At 39.9% G+C, this 22693-nt stretch overlaps 1 protein-coding gene across 1 annotated transcript in view; it reads right to left on the bottom strand.

Annotated features, from left to right (window-relative positions):
• Positions 1-438: 438 nt before the first annotated feature.
• The window catches only part of LOC124620160, a 194095-nt gene continuing 171840 nt past the window's right edge, over positions 439-22693 (bottom strand). The window contains exons 6-7 of the mRNA XM_047146830.1: positions 17624-17813; positions 439-489 (exon numbers count right to left, since the gene is read on the bottom strand). Coding sequence (XP_047002786.1) covers positions 439-489; positions 17624-17813 — 241 coding nt within the window. The remainder of the gene's footprint in view (positions 490-17623; positions 17814-22693) is intronic.

Below are 22693 nucleotides of genomic sequence, written 5' to 3'. Positions count from 1 at the left end.
ATTAAAACATTGTGAGGGTGAGGGGAATTAAGGGATAGTTACTGTTTGAAACAGACCAGAATGGATTCTTTTGAAAGGAATCTGTCGCCATCGACACTAAATGTTTACTGAAATGGTCTTCTTCTAAGAATTATTGCACTTACCTATTTGCAGAGTAGCTAATTCATCCATGGTGTTGTTAAAATCACAGAATGTCTACGAACGTGGTCGCTAAAATGACAACAAATATTTGTTTTCATATCATTTATTTACAGCGTATTGTGTATATAAATACATTTTCATGAAAGATATGTTTTTCTAACATGAGGGAAGTTACACATAATTTTTCTTAACAGGTTTTAATACATCTGAAACAATACAATAATGCTTGCAACACTTTTAAACATTTCAAATTCGTAAAACAAGTTTACGTCATTACTTACAACATTTATTTTCATTTCATTCTTGAGCATATTTACTTGCCTCTGGAATTATAGTTTTCATCGTCAGCTACAAAGCACAAATTTTTACACATTTAATATGCATCTCATAAAGTAAATATCTCTTGAACAATTGCAAATTATTTTGTTTTTCAGCTGATTGAAAATAGTTGATTGAGCTACTGTGAGGGAAAAGAATACAATCGAATCTTTGTTGTTTGCTTTTAGTGTATCTCTACATTTATGTTTGTCTGCAATCGACTATGAAAACTAATTTCGCACATGGAGAATTGTCTGATTATGTGTGTTATGAGTTCAAGCAACATTTCCATTCTAAGAAATAAAATTTATCAAAAAAATAATTTATTGGCTATATTCATTGTTCACATTAAGAATAACTTTGTAAGGAAGAAGGTACTGTATTTATGATATGTACAATGTTGATTAGAGGCTGAGTGTTTTTTTTCCTTTCGTTGATATGCGTTGTTACAGAATATCACAAAAGATTTGATGCTTTTCGCAATTCAAATTTATTTTCCATTTCTGGTAAAATCTTATAATACGCCTTTCGCACTTAAAATATTTATTAATTTTGTTGGAAACTACCGTCTACATTTTCGTTGCAGCTTTTGTTGTTGTTCGTCTTTTGTGTGGAAACATAAACAGTCCCTAAGAAGCATGAGTTTCGGCAATGTTTCTGGAACTGATCGGAAACGAAGTGGCTGATAGATTTTTATGCGCAGCGCGTAACTAAAAAACAATTACAGAAATTACTTTTTTAACGGAAGCGAATTACTGAAAGTCTTCAAAGTTTATATCTTCAAAGGATTACGTTATAGCTGCACTAGAACCAGTATGTTTTTCACAATATCATTTAATTATAACAGCAAAACCGATAACGATGTTTACTGCGTTATTTTGATTGATTTTCGATGTTTGTAAAAGCCTGTACAATGCTATAAGGAAATCTGTTCTATAGCCATTTTTACTTGTCAAATGAACATGTGCTGTATCATGTTTCAAATTAATGTCTCTAATTTCACAGATATATTTCGCAGTGTAATTGACTGACAAGAACCGCCGAAATGCGAGGAAAACTTGGCGTGTACATACGGCATTTGTGTATTCATACATAGGTAGTGAGCAAATACAGCAGGCAACAGAACTGTGGCCTGAATTTGTTGTTATTAGAGAAACATAAAAACACTGTCCAGTTCGTGCAATGATATGTTCTTTTACACTGTACTTGGGTTCAAGTTATTACTTGTTAAAGATGTATTTTGTAGTTGCTTCAAATGGTAGTCTTTTAGGGAACTTTGGAATCGTGTAGTTGTTCACCAGATAGAATATTACGGTGAATGGAGAAAGAGATAAAAATATACAGTTTGGTAAACGGCAGTTTTTCTGTCTCTTGGTATTCTGAAAGCGCCTGGATTCAAGATAACATAAATAACTCGTCATTCAGTGCTCAACACAAAGCGAAGCGTAAGTTATCAGACAGCCGAGAGAAGGTGTTGCTTTTATGATTCTGCATGTGCAAGTTTGGGGCGTTAATAAAAGACAGAGCTTTCTGCAAATAGAAACGGCAGAGATGGCCAACTGGCTAAGGCTACGGACTCGTAATATGAAGAAGTGGGTCTGAAATCAATGTTTTAGGCACCCAGGTCTAAATTTCCGAGGTTTCATTTGAGACAAATGCTGAGCCGATCCATCAAAAAAGCTGTGATCGCCGTTCGTTCCCACACTTGACCATTCGAATTTAGCACTCTGTCTCTATTCAACTGAACGCCCTGTAAACATTTTACCTTCATTTCTTTTTAAAATTACAGTGTGTTAATAGGAGACACCATTACTATTATGCTAAAAGACGTTGCGAGAAGAGCGTCTTCATTTCTTGTTTAACCTTGTGATACCCGACTTAGTAAACTTGAATGACAGTCTTTTAAGGCAGACAATACAAATATTCAGCAACCCACTACGTACGTTTTTCATAGAGATCGCGTATATAAAATCAGGCTCATACAGCTAAGTACAACCATTCATTCTGCAACGTTCCATCCGTGAATGGAATGGGAATAAACAACGGTTTTTATGGTCTGTCTAGATAGCTGTCGTTTTAAAGTGACCGGTTTCGATTCCACAGATTATATTGCATTGTTTGAAGGAGTAACGCGTCTAACTTATCGGCGAAATTTGTATTCTTTGTCAGCAAATAATGTTGCTAAGTTCTCAGGATATTATCTTGTGACGTAGCATGTAAACTTTGCTGATAAATTACAATACAGTAAAATCTATTTATGGTTCACAGGTAACCGAAACCAGTTGTAAACTTCAAATTCTTCCACGATGTGTCTCTCACACACGGAAAACTCAGCGGTTGTCTCATCCAGTCCCTTGCAAAAAAGAATGCTCAGTTAATTTGAAAGAAAAAAAAATGGTCACGGATTCATTAATTATGAGCAGCCTGTGTTAATGTTTAATGAGTTTATGTAATATTATTAATTTTACTCTGCGTTCTGGAGACCTTTTTCAAGTGGGGCTTGCCCCCTTGGTATCGACACAGATTTTCCAACAGAAGCCTTCCGCCCCTCACTCCCCCCCCCCCCCCCCCCCCCACCAAACCACCAAAAAGCAGCAGGATTGGTCAGCACTGCTACTCCCTGTCCCCTGCCCTCAATGTAAGGTTGGTTACACACGAGAAGTACTTTTTCTACTGAGTATGCACTTCGCTATGTGCCCTCAGCGACAATTAAACTACAGGAATATGCTTTGCGATACAGTTCGGTTAACATTTCTTAACAGAGCCCATTCGAATGCAGCTGAATCTGTCAGCTATTCGTTCGGAAGTCAACACCAACTTTAATTAACATGAACTGATTTTCATTGCCTTGATATCGGCCGCGCAAAGTGGCCACGCGGTTAGAGGCGCCATACCACGGACTGCGCGGGCCCTACCGCCTGAGGTTCGAGATCTCCCTCGGGCATGTGTGTGTGTGTGTGTGTGTTGTTCTTAGCATAAGTTAGTTTAAGTAGTGTGTAAGTCTACGGATCTATGATCTCAGCAGTGTGATTCCTTACGAATTCACACACATTTTAACTTTGAAATCAGTTTTTTGTAATACGACACCGGTAGAATTTCCGTCATTCCAAGAGGCTAGGGGAACTGAGATATAGTCGGATAGGTGGGGTAAAATCGTGAATCCTCATATTTCTCTTTGCGAGTTGGTAATATTGTTCTTTGACAGTTAGACCTTGAAAACAGCCGCTAGCTTCAGTGCCACCATGAGACTTGTTACTATCAGAAGCGTTGTTGTTGAGCAAAAAAATTTGTTAGAGTTTTATGGTTTTTTATCTCACTTTTTAATGTTCAGTAAGGAACTTAATCGTTTTATTACAAGCAGCCGGCCGGAGTGGCCGAGCGGTTCTAGGCGCTTCAGTCTGGAACCGCGCCACCGCTACGGTCGCAGGTTCGAATCCTGCTTCGGGCATGGATGTGTGTGACGCCCTTAGGTTAGTTAGGTTTAAGTAGTTCTAAGTTCTAGGGGACTGATGACCTAAGAATTTAAGTCCGATAGTGCTCAGAGCCATTTGAACCATTTCAAGCAGAAACTGGTAAATATAGTGAGTAATACTTTTAACAGACTTCACGAATGTTATGTTAAACGATTGTGCACGCTGTTTCTTATGCAGAAGGAATTTAACAAAAAAGTACAGCTGGAGTAAAACCTGAACTATCTTATATGACCTCCTCACACTAATTTATATATGTGTGACGTAAGAAGTTTATAACTTCTAAAAGCATGAAAATTGTGTACACATCTTAACAACTACAAATTAATAATAACTTATAGAAATTACAATTATTTGGCGCAAACTTTTAGATTTTATTTATAATTAATGATGTGATGAATTATCTCTTATTTAAGAGGAATATTTTCATTTGAGATAGGATTTGAGGGACTGTTAAGCACTTTCTGCGGTTAGTTCAGTTGTTTGGACTTGCATATGCTAGAGCAGCAATAATGTAACGTATCACGTCTGGATTAAAAAAGACGGGTATTTTCCAGTTTAATGAAAATCGTTTGGGAAGCATCAGTGACATTTCCACACGACGAAATCTGTCCAAAACCTACACACCTGCAAAACTGGAAAAATAGTTCAAATGGCTCTAAGCACTATGGGACTTAACATCTGAGGTCATCAGCCCCTAGACTTGGAACTACTTAAACCTAACTAACCTAAGGACGTCACACACATCCATGCCCGAAGCAGGATTCGAACCTGCGACCGTAGCAGCACCGCGCTTCCTGGTTGAAGCGCCTAGAGTCGCTCGGTGCAAAATTAGAAACTTACTTGCAGATACAGAAAAAATTAAGAAGTAAGGCTGAAAATCGCATGTGTATCGCACTTGCATTTGGCGAAGGCGAATTTGCGCCATCAGATACGACAGAAAGAATAATTCCAGATTCTCAGAATACAACAGCCAGTCACTGCTTCTTCTCCACAACTTGGTCCGCTAAGTGATGTTACTGTTTCTTCTTCTTCACAACGGGGTCTGTCGACTGATGTGGAAAAGTGGTCTTCAGTTGCTGTACCACAGGAGAGTTTAAAGCCAAAGCCTCGTAATAGTAGACTGTGTCATCGAGGTGAAGAGGAATATGCTCCATGCTCCGCACAAAAATGAACTAAATGCAGCAAAAGCACTTTCGCTGCAGATTCAAAGAAAATTGTTGGATGACCGCAGATATAGACCACCAAGAGAGCGTCAGAAGAGTCAGACGACGTATGAAGCAAACAGCTATTCTGAAGGTGAGAATGAAGTGTCGCGTTTACTTTGCTGAGCGACCTAATCGCTAACAAGAAAATCAAGTGGCTCGGTAGAGTGTTTGAAGTGAAAGACGTTGGCCCATGAGGGTGGCAGAAAGTGGAATGAAGATGACTTGCATTAGTAACTGTGTGTCTCACGCCTCAGATGGAAAATGTAATTAATATTGTCCCACAAAGTAACCGTTTATTGAAGCGTTGAATTATATTAAATGTAATTTAAAGCAACAGAAGTAAGCTGTTACAGTTTGCATGTGTCGTTCATGCCTTATATATCTTTCAATGCAATAAATTTCAAGTCCTAACAATGGAAAGTATCATTTTTATTTAACTTTCTCCTTAGTTATCCAATTACACTCCAGTCCCCCCCCGTGTACCTACCAACATCACCTGCTGTAATTACGTGAGCACGTAGCTGTCTGCGGAACGCTCAAGCTGATACTGACGGGGTAAGAACTGCCGTGCTTACCACCCTTTGTGTTTGCATCTTCCATCCTTCATGGTCGGTCACTATATCTCCTTTATGTTACTCCCTCGTTCCTCACTTACCGGTAGTTAGGACTGTTTAAGGCCCATACGATCTACCATTTCTAGATCAATATTACTTTCCCCTTGTTACTTGTATTTCCTATGGAGGACTGGCTTTACGACTAGAAATGCAGAATTGTGGACTGATGTTGTACCATGCTGTAACAAGGATATCTCACAATCAAATGTGTTTTTTATTCTTTATACAATTGTTCCATCAATTCACTGTTTATTTGTTACTGGTTTGTGGACTCCCCACTGACCTTCTACATATCACTCATTATGACTGAAACACTTGCCCTGTGTCGTCATCAGATACTACCAGGGTCAGGACACAGAAGATTTGCAGGTAAGAGTTGTTTTTTCTGCTTACAGAGAGGTGTGTTAAATTGCATAGATAATTCATTGTAGTTAAGCTCCCCTTCATTATCGATTTATACATCGCAAGCATTACAGATAGCCATTTTAAAAATGAAACCACTCTAATGGAAAATAAATGTGTTGTACAACAAGTGATTGCGGTCTTTCTGTGAAGATAATTTGACTATTTGCATGGGATTATAACGTAACGTAGACTGCAATATGAAGTAACCACTGCTAAGCACTTCACAGTGATTTACTGAATGTAGATGTAAATTTAGAGTGAAATTTGTTAAAGGGAGAGTAGGTGACTTTAGGAAAGACTAAAGTTCACACAGAAGACGCGTGCATGAGATTGTGATTTGGCCTAATCCTCAAAGGGTTTTCCACAGCATGATTAGAAGTTTTAGAAACATCAGGGCGGAAATAATAAAGTTAAAATATCCTACCGCAAGAATGCATTAGCTGCAGAACTGCATTTTGTGGAAGTGGATGGCGAGAAGATAAAACTCACGCGTAGAAGTGTATCTGAGACCGAGATCTTTGCTAGAAAGTTGCCACCAGTATTTGATACTTAATACAACGGCAGCGTGTACTCTTCTTCGTCCAAGCGTTCCCTCTTCAGAATGAAAGCACACACTCCTTCTAGGACTGTATTGCTTGATTAAGTTTTTATCGAATAGTACCTATAAAATAATGACTGTAAGAGACAAAAATTGTTTGTGCCAGATTCTTTTGTATACCAAAGTAGGCCAAGCCAGAAAGAAATATCCATCATCAGAAGAGTCAATCATGAGCTCACTGAATGCGCGAAACGAATTTAGAAAATTTTGACTAACGTTGCGCCTGCCTAGTGACGCAATTGCAGTTTATGTTTCTTCGTAGAACATGTCAAAAGAGAGATGTCGAAGGGATCGCTTTACTCATTAGGGAATATTCGCCCTAGAATCGCAATTAAAATTTGACAGAGATTATTACTACCTTGAAGTTACCTTTCTCTCAAAAAACTGAATGAAGTGCCGCGTTGGCAAACAGTTATCCCCTAGGAGACGATTTAAAGGGATAAAAGCAGAGATTGAAATCATCCATGCTGAAATGAAATTTCCCACCTCCAAACTCATGATTCAATAGAGGTTGGATTATTCTTCTTGTAAATGAAGCGTGTAATTCTGAAAGAGCACCGCTGAGCCATTTGTTTTTCAGATTTATCTCCCTATCCATTTTTAATCTCGTTAACTTCTACAGCATCTGATGCATTTATCTGATTCGTCTTCTCTCGTCTTCGTTTGGCAGTCCTTTTCTTTCAGCGCTACACGGCATGAGCAGAGGAATTCAAGGCACACCTGGAGATTCCACTCTGTGCAGAATTTCCTTTCATTTCTGTACGACAGTAGGCAAACGTAATACCGACATATTTCAGAATATAGTCTCATGTTCTGCCCCAGACGATTTGCTGGGTCATGAGTTCGGCCCATCGCATTCCCAGTCGCTGGTCTCGGTTTTTGAAACCGAGGCCACTACATCTAATTTACATTTGCAATTGTACTAGCTGGGATGCAACCACCAGTCAGATCTCACATTTGACAACACCAAGAATTGACCTAGACCTTGTAGATGACAATGAAACGGAAGCAAACTTTCGGAACTACAGCAGTTGCACTGGTAACTTGGAATCTAATCAGATAGGGCCGAATAACCACAACAATGAGAAGATTCGAAACTCTTCTTAGAAGGACTTACATATTGTGGTATATACGTTCACGCATATCATGCAATGGAGTAACTAGTTTAAAGGTTATTGATTAAGTTAATTACAAAATGAGTAACATATCACCTATAGCAATTGATGTGTAAGACATCAGAATATAATGTTGATAAAGCGAGAAGGGCTAGAACTGCCAATGGCGATTGAAACTTTACGACAAGGGACTCATTATCCTGAAACTTTTGGCAATATCGATTAGACGTTATGAATGAGTAGCGGTGCTTTACAGAGCGATGCAAAGCGTGTGCATCAACAAGGAACTTTGCCCTACATCTGTGTTCCACATACAGCTACAGCTTTACACCAAATGTCATGTGGAAGCAGGAAACATGTTATTTTATCTTACTATTATACGCCTAGTATATTGATTAATCTGGTAAATTCCTATCAAAGTGGCACGATATTTTGTTAAATCCTACCAGTATAGTCAGCATATTTTAGTCTGATGTGTAGCGCAGAAGATACAGAGAAAGGTAGATAGAGAAAGCGAGAAGAATCTCTTACTATTCAGATAGATCCCCATGAACTGTATCACATGCCCTCACTACACGAGAAACTTGGAATTCAATCCAGGATATTGCTGAGAACACTGAAGATCAAGAACTTTATGTTACAACTCTCCTCCCGATGCTGGTCAAATAGTGCCAGCGAAAATTTCATCTAGCAACAGGACTCGATCTTACGTACAAGTCGAGCGCTACCGCACAAGTAAGCATTAGTGACATCGGCCACGGTGGCTAGAGAATCTAAACGTCATCAGCAAAGAAGGAGTAGCACAGCTATCGACAGTTGTTGAGCGTTTCTAGCGTACACGTGTCCAGTGTAATATATATGGTTCCTATTCTATGTGCACCAGTGTTTCGATACCTCCATTCGTTTTTCGCGTAGAGGCCTGAAGATGACGCTAACGAAGCGTCGAAACTAGTTGCGTAAGCGATAAAAATTTTAGAGGAATTACAGCCGTCGGTATCCTTTTCATACGAGTTCCTGACATCGATCTGATCAAGTTCGACGACGTATTACCTTGAGCTGAAACTCCGCATTTCCTGAAACGACACAACAACATGAGAAAACGTCCGTCGAGTATATATTACTGGTCATGTCCTCGTAACGATTAAAGATACGAGAAGGGTAATCATACCGGTTAACGCTCCCTAGTAGTTAAAAAATGTACTTGATACGTATGGGCTTTAGAAAGTAAGTTACACGTCTCCTCCCACACTAAGACGATTGCACAAGTGTTGCGCATTGTAAATGCCCTGATTTGCCTGCAGACACACTTCTATTGTTGTACGGATAACAGGTGCATCAAATAGTACGTGAGTGAAATGGCTCTGCGACTGGAAAAAGACTCAATAAATATTGCGGGGGACAGTACGATTGTTGTGGGAAAGCGTGTACATTACAAAAAAGATTTACGTTGAAAGTGACAATATACGGACCAAATGTGATGTCTAGTACAGTCTTAATGAAATGGTGCCACCAATTTAACCAAGGCAGCATAGAAATTGGTACTGCTGATAAGTAAGGAAGGCCACCGATCACAGACGACAATGTCCAGCCAATCGAGGAACTGATTCGCAGCAATCTCGAGGAAAAGGAATTTTCCAACAGTGGTTCTCGATTTGCTCCTTGACTAAAGAGCGGTTTTCTACCATTGAGGCCTTAAAAGGTTGGCAGAACCTTCCGGCAATTGTTTACAGAGACTTGGAAAAATGGTTCAAATGGCTCTGAGCACTATGGGACTTAACTTCTGAGGTCATCAGTCCCCTAGAACTTAGAACTACTTAAACCTAACTAACCTAAGGACATCACACACATCCACGCCCGAGGCAGGATTCGAACCCGCGACCGTAGCGGTCGCGCGGTTCCAGACTGTAGCGCCTAGAACCGCTTGGCCACTCCGGCCGGCTTACAGAGACTTGGAGGATATGCTGAAACACAGCGTCGTCTTCTGCGTCGCTTTGAAGTGTAGTGCGTCATTCGATAACAGTTGATATGTCTGCTGTAAAATGTCTAATTTAATTTTTGAAGACCCCTCCCAAATTTTTTATTTTGCTTCTGGAGAAAAATTTATTTGATGTGATCAAGATAAATGTGATATGTTGTTTAAATAGAAAGCGAAACAGACTTTTTTTGGTTATTTATTGCTTTTTATTACCAGACCTACCAAAGTACTGTCATATAGTATACATAGTCGTATACTGTAATTACAAACCACGCAGCAAGTCAGTCAATCAAGCATTATCTCTCTCTTTTCGTTTCTGAAAATCGACTAAATAAACTGGTAAGTAAGGAAAGCACTTGTATGCAAAAACTTCGAATAACTCAGTGGGGTGGATTGTGGGACTGACAGGGCCATGTTTACTTGTCCAAACTGGTGCAGGACACAGGGAAAAATAGGACACATGAGCTGTGCAGTGTCCAGTAGGTATGATGTGCTGATACAAACCTGTGAAGGCACGGCGTGGAAATTACGCGGATTCGACCTTTACGCACGAGAGCAGCTGTTCAGCGGAAGCACACAGAGGCGGCAAATAAAGTGCTTCGCGACGGCAAATAACATCTGCAATCACTCTGGCGACCGTTCCAGGGGCGGGGTACGGCTGCGGATCAGAAGGTTACGTGTGGAAAACCCTGAGGCGGCTTCCAGCGTGCGTCAGTCGATAGGCTACTCGTACAGCGACGAAGCTTACAGCGTTTAAACTGGAGGTCGAACGAAAGCTGCAGTGCCAGCAAGACGCGAGTTTATGCGTACTGAATACAGCTGTGGACATGCAAAGGAGTTCTCAGCTGATGGAATATCAACACTGAGTCCTCTTCTTCGTGTGGTCAGGACACTCGTTACTGGATTTATATAGGGTGAATTACATCAGGCATAACATCACTTTTTTTCCATATAATCATAAATGAAGCACACACGCACAGCCGCCAAGCTAGGAAAGAAAGATAAGCGCAAGAACTTTAATTAGGCTATCTGCACAGATTTTTTTTTGTAAACTATATTTGCTATCCTGATTATGCATACATGAGATTTGAAAAGTCCACAGTGCCATTTGTTGGGCGTTTCTGTAGCTCAATGAAATATGCAAATATAAGTTTCTGTAAATTATCATTTCCTGATTTTCTTTAATGTTTATAAATGTAAAACCATTTGTCGTGGAAACGTAGCAAAGCAAGGAATACGTTTATATTGGAAAATATTTGTAAACAACACCATTTTTAGATTGGTTAATAGAGAATTGTAGAATTTTTGAAACAACCATATGTTTTGTGATGGTCATGCAGCAGTTGTAATGTGGATAGCAGGGAATGCATGCGGCCGTGTGATGGACATATGCTCAATTGTAGAAGGTCAATAACAAGAGGAATGTATGTATAGAGATGATACCATACCATTATTCGTGGTGATGAATTACGATAAAGGACGTGAGAAATTGTTCGTTGACGAAGCTGAAGGTACTGGCACTTCCTACGTATCAATATCTATGGTAACATGCTAAAGTAATGTCATATCTCGGTTTTGAAGACTGATTACTCAGTAACTTCACGCACGTTATAACTGACAATACAGTGTTTCAAATGAAGACATGCACGGAAAAATGGGCTGACTCTCGAATGTAAAAACTTAGAGGTAAGTTTTGCCATCTCTTGCTGGGTGCGGGAACTATCAGAACTGACTTTGGTCTTACCGATAAATAACACATTAGGGTGCTTAGGAGTGAGACCAGTATCAGTTTTGATAGTTCCCGTACCCAACACCAGATGCCAACACTTGTCTATAAGCTTTTACATTTGAGGGTTAGCCCGTTTCTCCGCGCGTGTCTTCAGATGAACTTGAACTATGTTTATGTCTGTATGAAATTTTTTTCCTGAACTATAATTGGGTCCTATGACTATTGTTATTTCAGTATTTTACCACAGGAAACATTAGTTAAAAGCAGTCACATAACTATTAGCACAAAATTACATAAAAAGTAATGTTGCACTGCCCCTGACAAATTGAATAATAGAATTTGGCTATATTTTCTGCAACTACGTTGCACATGATATTGTTTTAACCAATTATGATCATTGTACTACGACTGTGGAAGGGGAAGCAAAAAGAGTTGGCAAGACCTGGGTAGAATTGAGGCAAATGGCCAAAGACAGAGACGGATGGCGAGTTCTCCTGGATGCCCTATGCCCCCATAGGGGCCAAAGGAATTAAGTCAAGTAAGACTATGACTGTGAGCGTAAGACTGTGACTGTGATAGTGTTGACACGAATGTGGAAGTAAATATGTATATATTTTTTTGATCTTACAGCCACATTTTAGTTGGTGTGCTGTCACTGTGTTTTGAATAAATAGGCGTTGCAAGGACTTCTGATCATTTATATTATATCTTTATGAAATAGTTTTACAAAATTTATCATTTTACTCTGTGCGGAAACCATAGGTTTGCTAAATCGGTAGAAAGTTATTATTCCATTAGACTGTATTTTAAAATACTTTCTTCCTCACAGCTAATATTATGCATGGCACATTGTTATTGAGGTATCCACATCGGCTACGTTCGATTCAGTTAAAAATTGGCCTTGCCCGACACTAGCAGTAGAGAAAAACGTATTTAAAAATACAGCTTGGTGGAATAATGTCATCCTTCAAAATTTGTTTACTTTGCTTTTTATGTTTTTGTTACAATAATTGTGATAATTATGTGCCATTTTTGTGTCTTGTTGTGTGACCAAATAGCTTGAATGCATTCCGCAATTAACTTTTGCGTGAGAAATGGAATCTAACGTTAATCGCTGCACTGCAATAATTGAAATTTTCGACGCGTGAGCAGTAGCAATAGCTCAAGATATTTGATTTTGAGGTAGGTTGGCGTACTTTCACAAGGTCTTTCTTTTGTTGCGCTAACAATACGTTCCAATATAAATTTCAAAATTAATTCACATAGCACTTTTTACTCTGGTAAAGAGCTATTACGCCAGAAACTAATGCACAATCACCTTAACAGCTCATGCACCCACTTTGCTAACAACTATAATATACAGAAGAACGGAAAAGAACATTTAGAATAAGATGACGATTAGTTCTGGCAGCTCTGACGTTGACCTTGATAATAGAAGAACTACTGATGAAAAACCAAAACACCGTCATACGATTTGTTGGCATAGAAAAAGCATCGACTAAATAAGATATTCGAACAAAAGATGACGCATTATACATCGAAGAAGCAATGACGGAAATTAAAGAAAGGATCACTAAGAAAAAAATTCGTGAGATAGGATATCAGTTATAAGATTCGACGATGACGACGCCATTATTAGTGGAACTGAAGAACAATTAGGACCTGTTGAAGCAGTGAAAAATCTAATGAGTATATAATACAGATTCAAATTAAACCGAAGAAAGGCGAAAGTAACAAGGAGTAGCAGAAATGAGATTAGCGGTAGACTGAGTTTCAAAAGTAGTAGACGAAAGGAGAGAATTCTAGATAACTGAGCGCAGAGTAACACATGTTGGACGGAACAGGGAGAACGTAAAGAGCAAACTTCCATAGGAAAATACGGAATTTCTGGCCTAAATGCTGTCTACTGGTATGTAAGCCTTAGGTCTGACAATAAACGTCTGGAACACAGCGTGGTAATAAAATGAATCACGAACTGTGAGAACACCGGGAAATAAGACATATGGTATCACAGAAGGATGTTCAAGAGATAAGAGGAGATTCTCTGCTGAACTGGCAAGGAGAAATATATAAACATTGACAAAAAGAAGGGATAGAATGACAGGACACATACTGAGGAAGGAGCTGTGGAAGGTAAAAGCTGTAGTGGAAGACAGAGATTAGAATAAATCCAACAAATAAATATGGACGTTAGGCGTAAGTGCCACTCTGAGTTCTAGAGAAATTCGTGAATAGCTGCATTACACCAGCCAGATGATTGATGAATGATAAGAAACAAGGGAGAAAAATATGAGAATGCCGGTTTCATACTGAATGGCATGGCGGAGCTAATAAACGTAACTATACTCCTTATTTAAAATATGCATTTTTGATGGAAAAATGGAGAACAAATTCGCACGATTAATTAGGGAAAAAGAAATTGCCTCAGACTGCAATTAATACTCTTCATTTTATTGTAGAGTTCTAGCTTCATAATCATACCTAACACAAGAACATCGATTCGATGTGCGGTGCTCTTCTTAGGACCACATCTTGCTGGCATCAGTTGTCCTTAAAAATGTACAATTCTGCAACCAGTCGCTGAGAGTGCCACTTCGTATGTGGCGTGTCCGTGGTTTGAGAGTTCATGGTACACAGGATAGTTGACATCAGCAAGAAATGATCCTAAGATGAACACGACACACCGATTGGATGTAAATGTATCAGGTACATCTGATTACGAGCCTAGAAGCCTCGAGATAGATATTGGTATAGTAAAATAAAGAATAATTATGGTCTCATGAACTTTTTTCACGTTTTATCTTCTTGTTCCTTTTACAGCTAAAATATTTTATTGAATTTTGATTAAAGGAAAAATGGATCCGTCTGCTAATCTTTTTTTTTTCAGCAGAATTGGAGAGGATTTTGACAGTTTAGGCATTAAAAGCACAATAAATACTTTCGCTTCATTGGTATTTCTTTATTACAAGCTCATTTTTGTGGTATCTGCCCGATGTCAGATAACATCTGACATTCATCTAAAAATACGCTCCATGGATATGTAAAATCTAATAATAATGACGTCTATATGTTTGTGACAGGATTCATCTTCCGTCCTACTTCTGCAGTGCACAGAAAGTTGTGCGTTAATGTTACAGCTGTCAAGTGCTGAACGGCCACTCTTTCTAGTCATACTAGATGCTATTGTTATGGAATGAAAACAAGGAAACGGCAGTACAACGAATCTATTTATCTTTGAGTGTGAATGAGTCAGTGACAAACCTACACTGAAAATTACAGTGTCAATGTAATATTGACTCAAGTCTTTCCAGTACTTCAGTTGTTCCACACTGATTAGCAATGGATGTTAAATTGTTACGTTTCTGGCGTACTATCCTGTTTACGAACTCTCGATATAAATTTTTTGTCTGTGATATAACTAAAGACACTGTTTATATGGGGTCGGGATTTTACAGTGGCACTTTTGTAGATACTACTCGGTCACTTCTTATCGATTACCTAATTTAGCTGAAAACTGGTTTCCAATAAAATTCTACTGGTATTAAAAGTAATCTGTATGTATTTCATAGTACACATTCCTGTGTGCTAGTCGGTCACTATCCTTCGTTGACGTAATTAGCTGGAAACCGACTCCCAAAAAATTCCACCGGGGTTAAAGGTAATTTGTACGCATCGCCCCCCCCCCCCCCCCCCCCCAAGCGTTTATAATTATGGAACCCAGAAACTACAGGAAAACACGTGAACAAACATTGGTGGTCACGTTCAGATCGTATCATGTGACACGATACTCTATATTAAGTTCTTCTAGCTGCTCTTCTGATGATGGGCTAGCCCATAAACACGTAAATAAATAAAATTTAAAAAACAGGTGGCCTGTTGTTATTAGAGGACAAAAACTGGTGGAAAAGACGTGATGAGTATTCGTATAATGGTCGCAGTCCTCCTGCATGACTTCATGTTGCAGCTGTCACTACCGCCTGTTCAACAACTGATATTATCTACAGTACGTAGCAGATATTCACTCAGGTACCTAGTGTCCGATCGAATCGTCGGTTTCTCATTTACGCCTAGGTTTTTTCGTTAAAATTCTTTTTTTTAAATTTCTCTTTGCGTTGTTCTGAGGAAGAGAACACAAAAAACCGTCGACGATGAGGTCAAAGACTAAGCACAAATCGGATGGAACAAATATGGGAAAGGAAATTGGCTACGTCGTTGCGAAAGAATAATCCCCGTATTCTGCACAAGAATGTTAGAGAAACCCTGGAAAAGCCAGATCCTGAAGAGAGTTTTTGATCTTCCTCCCTCTAATGCACGATCAGAAATTCAATCAAAGTTCTACCTTGTTTAGTTTGGTAATAGAAATGGCCATCAGATGCAAGTGCCGGTAAATCAGAAACGGGGAACCCAGAGCCTCTTTATTGGTGGGATACGCTACCAGGTATAGGGCTCATAGTGTAATCGAAGTTTTAATCATGAGAGCGTCGAATAATGGGTTGACAAAAGTTGAAATATAATTTCTCTGTAGATTTTAGTTCTTTGAAGACGGAATAAAGCTACATAACAATCAATAATAGTATTTTACTTTGGTTAAAAGAATTAGGAAATTAGTCAGATTTCTGCCAAATACTTTTTTTGCTTCACTTTTGTGGTAGAAAAGTTACTTTGAAACTTTATTTCGCCTCGTTATTTCATTCCGAAGGTAGAATGCTAATTTTTCTTCGTATACATACTGAAACCATATAGTATTCTTCCTGAGGCTGTGCCTGATGATTTTTTTATGAGTTGTTTGTATTTTCTGATTTTCTGCATCACCTCACACTGGAAGTAGTTTCCGGTCTTTGTTAATACGCCATTGTTGTTTTTGCAGAATGACTGTTTCGAACGAGGAAGCAACTGTTACACGCAGAGTACGTTTACCACTTCCTCGGTGAACAGCTTTATCAACGTCGTACTCACATGTGTCTTCTTGGAACTTGATCTCTACCACTATTTTCTCCAAAAAAGAGTCTTTTCCTTTCACAGAGATAAATAAATTTTTTGAACTCACAGTCTGCTCATATACTTTAAAAACTTTACTTGACCTCGTTAAAGCGCTTGGTAATGACCACCTTAAAATTAAATGTTATGGGCCATTTTTTTGAGAAAGGGGTGTAATCGCACAAGTTTATTGATGAAATTATTATATGAAATTAGTATATAGAACGCATTTTTTGTAGGATATACTGGGAGAAGATATCGTTCATTACAGTTTTTCCTAATCCAAATGTTTAAAAGCTATTTAGAATTTAACATTGTAGCGCTGTGTTGTACAGCAGATTCTTATTCAGATAGTACAGACACAGTTATTAGTCATTACCTTCTGTGAACTCTGATAGTGAAACAAATTTCACTTTTTTTCTAAGCTTAAAATAAACTTCGCAGTTATGAGAAAGGATTTATGATGCCTGGCATGGATTTCGATATTATCTGACTAAATGTAGGTTTTGACACTTCTGAAAGGCGCACCAGTTCTCCATCAAAAGCAGTAGAAGTGATGCGTGTATATGTTTTACTGTACCTCAATGATAATCATCACTGAGGAATACGCTCTACCACAGATTTGACACAGTTCATTTCATATGCGAAATTCATTAAAAGTTGATTGAATTCGCTACAATAGATTCAAGAAATTGATGCACTTGAGTTGCTTGAATTGTCCCAGTTGTGTTTGGATAAAGTAATGTAACGTCTATCCAGGTACAAAATGTAGAACGTTCACTCGCTTGTAAACACAGTGAGAACTAGTACGAGTGTCTTTTGAACGTAGCAGTGGCCTCATTTACCAAGTGAGACGCAGCGATAAGAACACTCTTGAGTTTTTCCTAGTAGTTTTCAACAGGGAATAAATACATCTGTGTCTCGTATTACAAGAAGTTCTGCACACAGCACTTCCGCATAATTAAAACTGCACATCCACAGATATTAGGAAGTAAGAAGCTAGTTAATACACACGTTCCTGTCTGTTTTCGACAGCAGCAGGTCCCGGTGTGGAAGTTTATTCCCGGACACACTCCGCGCTTACTGTCGAACACTTTGCCGTTGACGTCACTGGTGGCTGGCGGAGGGTTGCGTCCGTAACCGCCAGTGGCCGTTTGTCGCGGCTGTTGCTCGGCGAATCCATCGGCGGCGCTCAGGGCAGGTGTTGGCGCTACCTGCAGCATGTCCCGCAAGGTGTCAGCACCAGCGCCATCGTCAGCCACACTGGAACACAACAGACAGACAGGACACTTTGAGTCCAACCTGCGATGAAATTTGCTTTACTGCTGCTAGAGCACAGTCGCAAAGCGCTATCATAATTAGCAGGCTATCAACACTGCAATGCACGAGTCCGCAGACATTACAAAAACAAGTCATTCTTGACACGTTTGTGTGGTGTGCGTACTGTCAGACCTTCCGTACACACACCATCAGATTATTTGACTTGTCGCTCTAACGAAGTAGGCGTGTGTTAGCAATATGTCCCGTGGTCTTATCGTGGCGTGTTTATCTTCTGCCGTTAGGTCAGAAGATAGAAATGCCACTTGCACGCTTAGAGTAGCAGATTGACGGTGACCAACTTTAAACAGAACTTGATTAATTTTCACACACATTTATTAAAATAATAAAAATCGTAGATATTACGTAACTTGATTCTGGATGCTGTTTATAATTGACAATCTGAAGTTCCTTTGGTCTTGGTATGTTAATCTTATTCCCACATATCTCTGATACTTGACAAAGTGTCTACACATTTCTCTTCACGGCTATGTACAGGAATGTGATAATTTTATTAGGCGCAGACTGAAACTTGACTACAGACTAATGCAGACTGGTGCAGATAAATGCAGACTAATGCAGACTGACTAATCGGAGGTCTGTACACTCATTATAATACCTCGAGCGTTCAGCTATCGCTGCGCGAGTGTAATCCGTGAGGAGAAAAGGTTCTACGTTAGCAGCAATCTCATTGGCTGCGTTACATATTAATACGCAGATCGGCGGAAGCAGAATTTGGTCCGTCTCTAAGACAGCGCCATCTCGTAGTGCGGAGATGAACGAGCGCTGCGCCTGCGCTGCTGTGCTTAGCAGGGCGCTCTCTAGTGGGAAATTTGTGTACGTGCTGACTAAGAGGAACTATGTATACAACAGTTTGACATCTGTGTGACAACTGACTTATTTTCGTGAAGACAGTGTCTCCAATTAGAGTACTTGGGTACTAAGAACATGCAATTGTTTAATTCACTGCGGAGGCTTCTTTTTGCATTGGCTGAACTTAACTTGAGGGGCAGTCAAATGAAAAGCGAACGCCCGCCACAATGGAACCGCATGCAGTGGTTCCATTGAAATGTGATATTAAGACATTTATCTCTCTGAGAAACGAGAGAATCAAGTCCTATTTCGTAGAACGCGGTCGGCTGCCGACAGGTCCACAACCGCATACGCCTTGCACTTCCTAGTCCGACTGAAACCGATGTTGATGGATGTATTTCACCAGGCCGCCAAAGCAATAAAAATCACATGCTAAGCGATTCGCACTGTTCTGGGTATATTTAAGAGTCTTCCAACCGAAACGCTGAAGTGGAGCCTTCGTCCGATTGGCAGTTTGGGAGCAGGAAATATCTTGCAACAGTATGATTCTGTCCGATTGACTTTATGGCATGTTGCAGTTTCTGCAAAGTATCTTTATAGCGCTAAGCATTGATTGGGATTCCACTCTCGGGGAAATCCACTACCAGAGGGCTCCTGTAGTTGAAGTAGGATGTCATCACGACCTTGTCGCAACTTGTGTTAACAAAAAGCACTCCGTCTTCAGGCCATAAGAGGCCCATCGGGACCATTCGACCGCCGTGTCATCCTCAGATTAGGATGTGGATAGGAGGGGCATGTGATCAGCACACTGTTCTCCCGGTCGTTATGATGGTCGTCTATGACAGGAGCCGCTACTGTTCTGTCGAGTAGCTCCTCAATGGGCATCACGAGGGTGAGTGCACCCCGAAAAATAGCAACACTGCATGGCGGCTCGGATGGTCACCCATCCAAGTGCCGGCCACGGGCGACAGCGCTTAACTTCGGTGATCAGACGGAAACCGGTGTATCCACTGCGGCAAGGCCGTTGCCCGCAACTTGTGTTAACAGCTTCTGATTTGTTTGGCGGGAGAAATGCGGGATGCTTCCACTGTTGGCTTGATCGTTTTGCCTTCTGGCTCGATATGGCGCCGCCACGTAAGATCACGATGACCTTCGATTGCAGGGGCCCCATGTCCGTTGAGTTCCTTGAGCATGGAACTACAATCGACGCGTAGTGCTATGAAGACACTTTGCTGAAACTTCTACACGCCATAAAATCAAAACGCCTAGGAAAGCTGTCGGGCGCAATCTTCAATTACTGCACTATAGCTGTTTCCAAAACTGCCAATCGGTCGACGCTTACGCTTCAGCGATGTGTTGAGAAATACTGCAACAACCTCCATATAGCCCGGATCATTCACCGTATGATTTTCATATCTTTAGTGATCTCAAGAAAAGACACTTGTGAAAGTCGACTTCAGACTGACAAGGAAGTGCAAGAGTGCGTGCGTTTGTGGATCTGTCAGCACCCGACGGCGTTCTGCGAAACACGAATTAATCGTCTGGTCTCCGAATGGGATAAATGTCTGATTACTTTTCAATAGAGCTGTTCTATAGACCTATTGTGGCGGCTATTCGAATTTCATTTGACTGCCTTCATGAATAAAGGAATATTATATGGCCAGAAAGGAGAAATTCCGATCTCTGCCACATTCGGGCAATGAAACAAATCATTGGCGACAAATGACAAATGTACCATGGCTGGGAGTCAAATTTGGGTCTTCTTCTTACTAGGCAGTTGCGCTAACCATCTACTCCACCTTAGAGCAGAGGTTAAAACAAAACTGCACTGACGACCCACTCAGGCTGACCCTCTCAGTCCAAATTCCCACTTGCCGCACACTACCATATTAGCGCCTCCTAGCCCATTTTATTCTTTTTGCTCGTCGCATCAAGCGATGTCCCAACAGGGTGAGGTGAAGAGTGCCCTGCACTGAATGATCATCTAGCTTTCATGGCGCATATGTATCTTTTAATATCCACGACACTATGTTCTAGCCACAAGATGTTAAAATGAACTAAGTGTACAAACTTCAAAAAATATTAACGATACTACGTATAAAAAATACTGTATCGCGTAAAAATGACGATAACTATTTCATTATTTCTGTAATAATTTAATTTCTATGTGAATTAAAACTATTATCAGAGAACTACATTCATAGACAACGACAATTGTAATCTTTTTTTGTTATCTGTGATAATTGTGGTTCAGTTGTTCTTCCTGTGCTAACCGATGAAATGTTCGGACGAGAGACGTGTCAGGTCTGTAAAGAGAAAACCTGTAACTATACAGGGTGAGTCACCTAACATTACCGCTGGATATATTTCGTAAACCACATCAAATACTGACGAATCGATTCCACAGACCGAACGTGAGGAGAGGGGCTAGTGTAATTGGTTAATACAAACCATAAAAAAATGCACGGAAGTATGTTTTTTAAAACAAACCTACGTTTTTTTTAAATGGAACCCCGTTAGTTTTGATAGCACATCTGAACATATAAACAAATACGTAATCAGTGCCGTTTGTTGCATTGCAAAATGTTAATTACATCCGGAGATATTGTAACCTAAAGTTGACGCATGAGTACCACTCCTCCGCTGTTCCATCGTGTGTATCGGAGAGCACCGAATTACGTAGGGATCCAAAGGGAACGGTGATGGACCTTAGGTACACAAGAAACTGGAACAGCACATTACGTCCACATGCTAACACCTTTTTATTGGTCTTTTTCACTGACGCACATGTACATTACCATGAGGGGTGAGGTACACGTACACACGTGGTTTCCGTTTTCAACTACGGAGTGGAATAGAGTGTGTCCCGACATGTCAGGCCAATAGATGTTCAATGTGGTGGCCATCATTTGCTGCACACAATTGCAATCTCTGGCGTAATGAATGTCGTAGACGCCGCAGTACATCTGGTGTAATGTCGCCGCAGGCTGCCACAATACGTTGTTTCATATCCTCTGGGGTTGTAGGCACATCACGGTACACATTCTCCTTTAACGTACCCCACAGAAAGAAGTCCAGAGGTGTAAGATCAGGAGAACGGGCTGGCCAATTTATGCGTCCTCCACGTCCTATGAAACGCCTGTCGCACGTGTACCTCATCCCTCATGGTAGTGTACATGTGCGTCAGTGAAAAAGACCAATAAAAAGATGTTAGCATGTGGACGTAATGTGCTGTTCCAGTCTCTTCTGTACCTAAGGTCCATCACCGTTCCCTTTGGATCCCTACGTAATTCGGTGCTCTCCCATACACACGATCGAACAGCGGAGGAGTGGTACTCAAGCGTCAACTTTAGGTTTCAATATCTCCGGATGTAATTAATATTTTACAATGCAACAAACGGCACTGATTACGTATTTGTTTATATGTTCAGATGTGCTAACAAAACTAACGGGGTTCCATTTTAAAAAAACGTAGGTTTGTTTTAAAAAACATACTTCCGTGCATTTTTTAATGGTTTGTATTAACCAATTAAACTATCCCCTCTCCTCACGTTCGGTCTGTGGAATCGATTCGTCAGTATTTGATGTGGTTTACGAAATATATGCAGCGGTCATGTTAGGTGACTCACCCTGTATTGTTAATTATTATTTGAAAAATAAAGTAGCTTTGTCTAGATGTGGATTTGTATTTATTTCAATTGTAATTAATGTTTTTAAGTGTTAATTTTCAGCTCCGCAATTAGGAGCGCAGCCATTAGCGCTAGTAACTTACAGCGGATTAATAGTAGATGGTATAAAAAATATAAAACATTTTTCATAGAGAATAATTTTAAATGCTAAAGAAGAGAGAACAAAAGGTTTAAAGACTTTTATCTGAATATATTAACTTGATATAAAAGGAATGGAGAATAACAATAGACAAATTGCCTATCGACTGTCTGCCGCCATATTAGCAAAAATATCTCCGCGGAAATTTTGAATCGAGAATTTTAACAAACATGAATGTTGTTAGA

Source organism: Schistocerca americana, chromosome 6, assembly GCF_021461395.2.
Source record: "Schistocerca americana isolate TAMUIC-IGC-003095 chromosome 6, iqSchAmer2.1, whole genome shotgun sequence".
Classification (NCBI taxonomy): domain Eukaryota; kingdom Metazoa; phylum Arthropoda; class Insecta; order Orthoptera; family Acrididae; genus Schistocerca; species Schistocerca americana.
Note: the sequence above shows the minus strand (reverse complement) of the source record. Positions and strands in the feature narration are given on the sequence as shown.